This window comes from Podarcis liolepis (genome assembly GCF_965112155.1).
Source record: "Podarcis liolepis genome assembly, chromosome: 7".
NCBI classification, from domain to species: domain Eukaryota; kingdom Metazoa; phylum Chordata; class Lepidosauria; order Squamata; family Lacertidae; genus Podarcis; species Podarcis liolepis.
In genome coordinates, this window is record NC_139561.1 from 76816827 (window position 1) to 76826383 (window position 9557).

Consider the following 9557-nt stretch of genomic DNA (forward strand, 5'->3'; position numbering starts at 1 on the left):
GTTCACCTAATGCAAATTGCGGGGAATTTGTAGGGAAGGGCTGTGCTTGAGGGCAGAATTATGCCATGTGCGTCACACGTGGTTTGGTTCTCAGTTCAATAAAAATGAAATGTGTTGTGGCTGTTGAGGTCTTGCAACTCCCTGTAGACATGACTGAATGACCACCACCCCGCTTCCAGTACTTGGAACTCACTAACAGATAACTGCCTGTGCTCTCTCTGATCGTTGCTCCATACTTTCCCTGCAGGAGGGAAAGGCCATAGCTCAGTGCCAGAGCCTCTGACTTGCATGTATTCAATCCCCAGAATCTGCCTGGAACCCTGCAGAGCCTCTGCCAGCCAGTGTAAACCACGCTGGCCTGGACGAGCCAATGGTCTGGCATGGTATAAGGCACATTCCTTTGTTCCTAAGAGTCTCCTGGGAACTGAGCACTCGGATGTCACAGCTACTGATTTCTCTGCCCCATTTGTTGCATCACTGTCCGGGTTGTGCAAAGGGAGGAACAAACTGTTGTGTACTTCAGTCTTTGTTGCAACTGAGCTTTTGCTGTCTCCCTCCTTGTATTGATATAACTCGCTGGAGAGGCGGCGGCCATTGAATACATCCCTGGCTAAGAACCAGCTTGTCCTGAAGGCATTTGGAATCTGCACATAGAGAGCCAAGGTATGTGCAGGACCTGTGGCCTGTCGTGGGCTTTCTTTTCCTTTTTTTCAACTTGAAGGCGGGAGGAGAGAGCTGTTGTTGCCCCCATAATTCATTTCTCCTCCCCTGTGGCTCCTGATCAAGGAGGTGCGGAAGGCTTTTGCAGTCTTTCAGATACCTGAAAAACCTATTTTGCAACCACAGAGGGACCAGGATGGGAGGAATCAATATGCTTAAAGTGAGCAACATTACCTGCTTGTGGGCTTCCCAGAGGCATCTCATCAGCCATTGAGAGACACTGTGTGCTTGACTCGGAAACCCATTTCATCGGTCCAGTTCAGTTCCTCTTAGAGTCTCATTTTCCCAACTGCAGGGGGTTGGACCAGAAGACTTGTGGGGGTCCCATTCACCTGTACAATTCTATGGTTGGATGCGTGGCACCACGCAGGATTGGATCCTCTTGCTTAACAGCTGCTAGACAGGAGGCTCTGGTCCTGTGTAGCACCGCATCACAAGTGGGTTCGTTTGGGGGGGGGAGCTGTTTATCAAGCCGCACCCACACCCCACAGAATTGGTGCCTCAACAATTGTTAAGCAGAGGCTTTGATCCTGTCGAGAAGGAAAGAGAGGTATCCTGAGAAGATACAGTAGATTGCAGACTTTCCCACTCAGTTTTCCTGCCCTGTCTGCCTCTCCATCTTGCCTGGTGGCCTGTGCCCTGATAGTCACCCTGGGCATAGTTTTAACTTTGGAAAGGCGTGGAAATAAAATGGTTGATTTGTTGATTGAATTTCACCAGAATCTACCTCTCTTTTCAATAATTTTCAAGTGAAATTCTGCCCCGCCCCGCCCGCCCCCCCGCCCCGTTAATGTATACCTGAAGGAGCATCTCCACCCCCCCATCGCTCAGCCCGGACACTGAGGTCCAGCTCCGAGGGCCTTTTGGGGGTTCCATCACTGTGAGAAGTGAGGTTACAGGAAACCAGGCAGAGGGCCTCCTCGGTAGTGGCACCCACCCTGTGGAACGCCCTCCCATCAGATGTCAAGGAAATAAACAACTAATCAGTCAGGTGGACAGCATGAAAAATTGTTGTTGTTGTTAAAAAACAGGGAATGGTCCCAAAACTGCACAAGGCATTTTTGGTTCTGCGCTAGCATTGGATGGCATCTGTGTCACCACAAACTTTTACTCAAGGACTCATTTTGGACCAGCTCCTCTGGCTTTTCAGACGATGGGGGAAGCTGCCGTCTCAGCCCACAAAGGGGAAGTTGTGGTCTCTTCTGAGCTCAGTGTTGTCGCTGTTTTCACAACTTCCAGAATGTGTGGTGCTCCAGGCATGGGGTGAAGGAGGGCCTTGGGGGAGCAAGACACAGTCAAGCTTGGCAGCCCAAAGAGAAAATCACATCAAGAAGTTGTTGCAGACGCAGATTGTGATATTGGAAGCGTATAGAGAGTTCTGCTTGCATTGTGAGTGCACATGAGTAGCCCAGGCATGGTGAGTCCTCACAGATGCTCAGCCTAGAGATTAAACCAGGTTATCACTGCCATCTCGAGAGTTATTCCTTAGGCCAGTTGTTAGAAGCTGCGGGATTGGAGAACGCTATTGTTTTCAGTTTCTGTTTGCTGGTTCCCACAGGCACCTAGTTGACCATTGTGAGAGCAGAATGCTGGACTTGATGGACAATGGCAGGCTCATCCAGCAGGCTCACCTTATGTTCTTATATGTGAATGTTCTGGCATTCCTCACCCAACATACCTCATTGAATTCAGGAGGACTGACTTATAAGTAGTAATTCTAAGAAGCAATTAAAATTGTTTCAGCAGTTTGCTCCATTACAGGGTGTGCGCCTTGCATTGTAGAAGTGGGATTGAATCTAGGCCTACAGTTCTCAGGCAAATTCTCCTAACACATTTTCCTACCCCCCCCCCAAAAAAAGAAAGTGTACGTCAGTCAAAATGACATTAAAAAAATGTGTTTATTAATAGAAAATTGCACTACAATGCTCGGAAATTGTCATTTTTATAATTGCTGCAGAAATGTGGAGAACCAAATTTAAAACCAGAAAAATAAGAAACAAAAAATGCCAAATTTGGTATATCCTTCCATCCCTAGTCATGCCTAACTTGGGGCCATTGATTTCAATGGGTCTACTCTGAATAAAACTTAGTTGGATACAACTCTCAGTTGGCACATGTAAAATACAGTGGTACCTCGGTTTTCAAGTGTCTCGGAAGTCAAACGTTTGGGTTTTCAAGCACCCAAAACCCGGAAGAAATTGCGGAAGAATGCGCCTCGGAAGTCGAATGGCTTCTGCTATTTATTTATTTTTTTCCAATTTTCTCCATTGACTTTGCAGACTGCCCTTTGCGCCTCGGCTGTAGAACGTTTCAGAAGTTGAATGGTCTTCTGGAACGGATTACGTTGGACAACCGAGGTACCACTGTACTAGATAGATAGATAGATAGATAGATAGATGAGAAAAGCCTAAGAAAGAAATCAAAATCCAAGACCAGCCAATAAAGACTGAAGATGCTCAGTGATCACAGAATGCCGAATGTCTCTTGTAGGGAGAGGGGAGCTGGAAGGAGAGGAATGGAATATCTTGAGAGAAGGAATGGCCGGCTGGCTGGAACACAGAACAAGGGGACACACTCCACACTACAACTATTCTTACAGGTCCCACTCATTCCCACTGATAGCATATTTAAGGGCTCTGCACTAACTGGTACCACAGCAATATGGCGCCCCCCAACAGGTGTTAAGTCAGTATTTTTTAGCGTACTGCCAATAATCCAAGGTGTGAGATTTAGAGTGGGAAGAAAGACACTAAATATGGCCTGTTTCCTTTCTGCAGACATCATGAACTCCTCCTCAGCTGACCAGGTTGACACCACACCGGTGGAAGCCACCATGCGCCACATCGCCATAGTAACCAACGTCATCATTCTGATCCTGGGCGTTAGCGGCAACGGGCTGGTGGTGTGGGCCGTAGCCAAGCGGGAGAAGCGCAAAACCTTCACCTCCACCTGCTACCTCAACCTGGCTGTGGCAGACCTCCTCTTCTCGGCCGGCCGTATCCCTGCCCTTGTGCAGGAGATCATGTACTCCAGCTGGCCCTTTGGCCTTGCCTTGTGCAAGCTCCACACTTTTGCCCGCTACCTCACGGTCTTCACCAGCGTCTTCGTCCTCACCGTCATCAGCGTACACCGCTGCCTGTTGATCGCGAGGCCCGTCTGGGCCCGCAACCACCAGGGCCCTCGTGTTCAAGTCCTGGCATGTGCTGGGGCATGGATGCTAGCTCTCGCCTTCAGCATCCCTTATCTGGTGGTGCGCCATGTTGAAATAAAAAATGGATTGCCCTACTGTGTCTATCGGGGAGATCTCAAGAGAGCCACAGACCTGCCCCTGAGGCTGAGCAGGTTCTTTGGAGCGTTCCTGGTGCCCTTCATCATCATCGCTGTGGCCTACTTGGTTCTGATTTGCAAGCTCCGAGGACGGCGCTGGGAGGGATCCCACCGCACCTTCGCTTTGGTGGCCACCATCGTGGTCCTCTTCTTCGTCTGCTGGCTCCCCCACCACATCTTCGTACTTCTCAGCACCGTGTCAGTAGAAAAGCACATGTGGGGGATTGGGCTCAAGCTGTCAAATGCTCTGGCGTACCTCCACAGTTGTGTCAACCCCATGCTGTATGGCTTCGTGGGGTATGTCCGAAGCAGAGGCCTCCGTCGGCGGGCTTCTTTCTTGGGGTTCTTCCGCAAAGCACTAACTGAAGAGGATGAAGTCTCTGCTGGGGCAGAAGCATCACGGAGCCTTAGTCAGAAGGTCTGAGAAGCAGTGAAATGTTGGGACATTCTCACAGGGAAGGCTTTGCCATGAAGTCCCCTGGCTACTTTACTTTCAGAAAAGATGGGAGGTTGCAGTGCCTGTAACAAGAGATCTGGTGATCAGGAGAGCTGACATTGATTCTGTACCTCTGACTTCCTTGATACCCAGGGCTGGATCTAGGCTTTAAGTGTGCTCTTGAGAAAGATGACCTCTGTGGGCTTCTTGCCTCCACCTAAACACTGCCCATTTTCCTCTGCATCTGGACCTAATTTCAACCACTACCTAGAGCAGTAGGCAAACTAAGGCAGCTGCCTCCAGAGGCAGAATTTGGGTGTTATGAAAACTCTCTTATTTAGTTTAATCACATTGCATTTTTCTGTCAGAGAGGGGTGAGATGATTTTTTATTTTTTGCCTCTGGAGCCAAAGCAACTTGACTAGCCTTGGAAATTTTGCACCTTGATTTAGAACTGAGGAGTGGGGAGCATCTGCCTTGGGCCACCAAGTGTCCTGGGTCTCCTCTGCTCCAGAAAATAATGGCAAAGATATTTGAAGATGACTATCATATTTCCACCCAGTCTCATCCAGGCTAAACATACCCAACTCCCTCAACCATTCCTCATAAGGCTTGGTTTCCAGACCCTTGATCATCTTGGTCACTCTCCTCTGCACACCTTCCAGCTTGTCAATATCCATCTTAAATTGTGGTGCCCAGACCTGGTCACAGGACTCCAGGTATGGTCTGACCAAAGCAGAATAGAGTGGTGCTATTACTTCCCTTGAATTGGACACTATACTTGATGCAGCCTAGAAGAACATTAGCCTCTTTACTTTTCTTTTCTTTTTTGCTGATGCATCATGCTGTTGACTCACGTCAAGCTTGTAGTCTACTAAGACCCCTGGATCCTTTTCACATGTACTACTAGCAAGCCAGGTGACCCCATTTTATATTGGTGCAACTGATTATTTCTTTCTAAGTGTAGAACCTTACATTTGTATCTATTAAAATTTGTTTCATTGCTTTTGGCCCAGTTCTCCAATCTGTTAAGGTCGTCTGGCATCCCAATTCTGTCTTCTGTAGCATTAGCTACTGCTTCCAGTTTGGTATCATCTGCAAATTGGTCATAGGACTTCAGTAAATTTTGAAATTGGATTTGAATTAACTCTTGGCTTTAATAGGATGCATTTGATGTGAATTTAATTTTGGCTTGTTTTCTATTTTGATATTTGCTGCATTCTGTAATATTGACTTCCATTCCGATCTGCTAATTGAGTTGTTGTTTTCTGTTTTGCTGTTCTGTGCTATGGGCTTCCCTGGGGAAAGCAAAAACGCAGCATATAAGCAGCGAATAAAATGGAAGAGAAAGGACGTTCTAGAAATTTCAGCTTAGTGTGAACACGTGCAAAATTGCCTTTGAAGAAGTTGTCTGTCCCCATCGCCGCCGCCACCTGGTTTCATTATCCCTCGGCCATCTGTACTCAGGGAGGTGTGTGTTACAGCTTTCTATCCTCTAAAGGTCACTCTCCTATCCTTTCAGGACTACCTCATAAACAATACACAGTCTAGACAGTCTCTTTCCAAAGAACAGATATATTATATTATCCATCAACCTAATTTGTCCTCCTTTTTCTCTGTCTTTCTTAGAAGGTTCAATTATTGCACTCATAAAGTTCCTACTCAACTACATTCTGTCTCATGGGGCAGTTCCATTCCTTTTGATAAGGCTTGATCCTGACCTGCATTTTCCTGCTGCCTAAGCCCTGGGTCACTGCAGGGCCCATCATGGATGCAAGGATATATCTTTGGAAATGGCAAGGCAAAGTGTTTAGCAAGAAATGCTTGCTCAACTGCATTTCTGTCATCTCACCAAATCATCTGGGGCTATACTCTGGAACTTTGGCTGGAGGTTGAGAGTAGATTTAAAAAAAAAATAATCACAGAATTTTAGACTGGGGAGGGACCTTGGGTGGAGGAATCTACCCATTTCAGTTTCTCTCAGTTTCTCATCCCCCCCCCCAGTCTTAAATTAAGATCTTCACATTTCCACTTTATCTTGCAATTTTTTAAACACAAGAATGCCCCTGTCAAGGTGGCCAGTATTCAGGGGTCATGTAGGGCTGCCATATTTCAAAAAGTAAAAACCAGGAAACCCCAAAAGTTGTTGAGTTGAGCTTTTTTTTTTAGGAAACCCAAAAAGGTGTTCTACCTTTGAAATCTTGGTAATGACTGGAGAAACCCAGGTGTATGGACAGGGGTGGGCAGGACACTGCACAGTCCAGATGCCCTTCCCTATACCCCAGACTTCCCTAATTCCTCCAGCCCCTTTTGTAAATGTCAGGGTAATCATAACACATCCTCTGAAAATGCCAGCTCAGCAAACGCTCTAATCTCCTCATAATTGCTATTATACAACCTCACCAGCTAGGTACAGAGTGCCTGCTTTCAGACCTGGGTTTATATTGCCACCTAGAGGCAAGAAGAAGCATCAAGGAGATATCCCTTCTGCCGGTTCTGTGTCCTTCGTTCAGGTAGAAAAGTCTTTCTGTACAACCACATCGTGAAGAAGAATACACCATATAAACAGTGCAGGAAATCGTTCAAATGACTGGCTAATTAAGCAGTTGCAAAGGTCTGTTGATTAAAGGTATTCAAGATGTGCCCACAAGTCTGTAGTCTGCCAAATCTCTGCTGGAAGAGTCTTCCACAGCATTGTGGCCAGTGACACTAAACGCTCACCATCTAGTTAAAGCCAGCCAGGCCTTTGTGACATGGGGAGGGGGGCAACACACACAAACCCCCCAACATTCCTCAACTCAACTTCATGAGTGTAACAGTGTCAATGGTGGGTAATTTGCCATTCCTTCTGGTCAACGGTGTAGCCTTACTAATAAAAATGTGCGGAATTCGACTCTTGCAAATCTGGGATCACGACAAAATATCAAATTTCAGTTTTCGCAAATTAAACTGTGCAAGGCCCCTGAATCAGTTTGGGGCCCAGATCCAGGTTAGGCTGCCCTGGACCATGCCATGTCACATCAAGGCCACTCCGAAGCACTGGATCATGCCCTGAATGGACTTGTGGGAGCCAGGCATAGGACATATTGATATTCACTGCCCAATAGGAAGAAGAAGAGTTTGGATTTGATATCCCGCTTTATCACTACCCTAGGGAGTCTCAAAGCGGCTAACATTCTCCTTTCCCTTCCTCCCCCACAACAAGCACTCTGTGAGGTGAGTGGGGCTTAGAGACTTCAAAGAAGTGTGACTAGCCCAAGGTCACCCAGTATTGCATGTGGAGGAGCAGAGACGCGAACCCGGTTCCCCAGATTACGAGTCTACCGCTCTTAACCACTACACCACACTGGCTCTCAGAGCTGTGTAGCATTATCTTCCACAGAATCAGAATACGTTGCAGCAACAGAAGCCTGCAGAGGGATCGCCTGGCTTGATCAACTCATGAAGGACTTTGGGTTGGTGAGAAAAGGGCCTGTCAGCTTGCTAGAGGACAATCAAAGTTGCCTGAAGCTGACGCAGAGTGAGAAGTTCCTGGCCAGAACAAAACACATTGGGGTTAAATACCACTACATACGCCAGATGATCCAGGATGGACTTGTGGAGCTATCCTACTGCAGCACCCAAGAGATGACTGCTGACATCCTGACGAAACCCCTACCAAGAGAGAGTTTCCAGAATCTACGTGTCAAGCTGGGACTCTGGGTGGTTGAATAAAGTTGTTTATGTTTTGTATATGTTGTATTGCCTGAGAAGGGGTATGTGGGATGTAAACACAGGAGCAGTCAATGACAACATTCCTAGGAAAGCTTCTCTGCAGCTGTCTTCCTGTTCTGCTAGTGACAAAGAATTCTGTGTAACTCAAAACCTAGACCAATATAAGTTTAATTTCAAGGTCCTTTAGAACTCCTCTTGTTTTCCAGCGTCTTTGTTCCAGGTTAGCAAAATCATTCCAAGCGAAGGAAATTGGCACTGCATAATGTAGAACTTCATAACTTTGATAGTGATTTCTACTCCCTGTGCCAGATGCTACCGTGTTTCCTTTGCCAAGGTAGCTCTGACACTTTGATCTCTTCCAGAGCCAATGCCCCACACTTCTTCATCATCAACTCTCTGGGCTCCAACGTTGCCCTTGGCAACTCAGGAGAGGAAGAGAGCTTAACCTGTGAAAAGGAAGGCCCCTACAGGACTCAGATACAAGCTGCTTACAGGTGGAAACTGCTTACAGGTGGCCTTGCAGGAGAAGCAGCAGCTCTTCGGAACATTTGCCCAAGCGTTGCCAGAAAAGACGCTTTCTCGCCTGGAATGCATCGCTTATAAACCGTAGGGACTTAGCTGTCCAAAGAACCTAAGAGCATCAAAGGGCTTCTGTTGCTGATCTCCCTGCAGTCAGAGGCTGGCGCGGGCGGGGCAAGGAATCCGCATCGCAAAGGCTGCGCCGCTTTGGGATGCTGGAATCAGGACGCAACAGGGCAGGTGTGCGCCCCGCAAACCAACCCAATCGGACTGTTTGGAAGGGCCATGTTGCGTCCTCCTCGCACGACTCTCCCCGAGCGGAAGAGAGGTGCTTAATGGGGCTGCAGTAGCGGAGGAAAGGGCGGCACTGGGGCTGTAGGGCGTCCCAGCTGCCGCCTCCCTCCCAGCCACCCTCCAGCAGGACCAGAGCTGCCAAAAAAAATGATAAATAGAAGAGGGGAGAAAGCATGGGCGTAGCTAGCATTTATGTTTGGGCGGGGGGCAGAACCTCACTTATTTTTCTTGATTTACTTGATTGAGGGGCAGCCCCCCACCCCGAATCCAGTTCTGCTTGGGACACTGCCTTCCTTCGCCTGTCCTCCCCTTCGAGGAGGATTCAGTGCGGATCAGCCTATCAGAGGGACTTCCAGTAAGAGCCCCTGCCTCCGTGGTGCGCAGTGGCCGGGCGGTGCCTGTTCCTCTCGCCTTACCTCAGCTCCTGCGTTTTGCCCTTGTTCTGGCTGCCTCCCTCCTTCCTTCCTGCTAGCCGCCAGGCCCCAGCTCTGTGCCTCCTCCTCGTGTCGTCGGAGGCTACAGCAGGGGTAGGCAACCTAAGGCCCGTG

At 48.1% G+C, this 9557-nt stretch overlaps 1 protein-coding gene across 2 annotated transcripts; it reads left to right on the plus strand.

The window, feature by feature from the left end:
• Positions 1-507: 507 nt before the first annotated feature.
• LOC310711793 (chemerin-like receptor 1) lies at positions 508-5835 on the plus strand. 2 transcript variants are annotated; one of them, XR_014528632.1, is made up of 3 exons: positions 508-663; positions 3498-4973; positions 5012-5835. XR_014528632.1 is itself a non-coding variant. In XM_083514073.1 (2 exons), the coding sequence occupies exon 2, from the start codon at positions 3503-3505 to the stop codon at positions 4469-4471; it is 969 nt and encodes a 322-aa protein (XP_083370199.1). In that variant the 5' UTR covers positions 508-663; positions 3498-3502; the 3' UTR covers positions 4472-5835. The 2 variants fall into 2 exon arrangements, 1 of the variants encoding a protein (XP_083370199.1); XM_083514073.1 differs by having other exon boundaries at positions 3498-5835.
• Positions 5836-9557: the final 3722 nt, after the last annotated feature.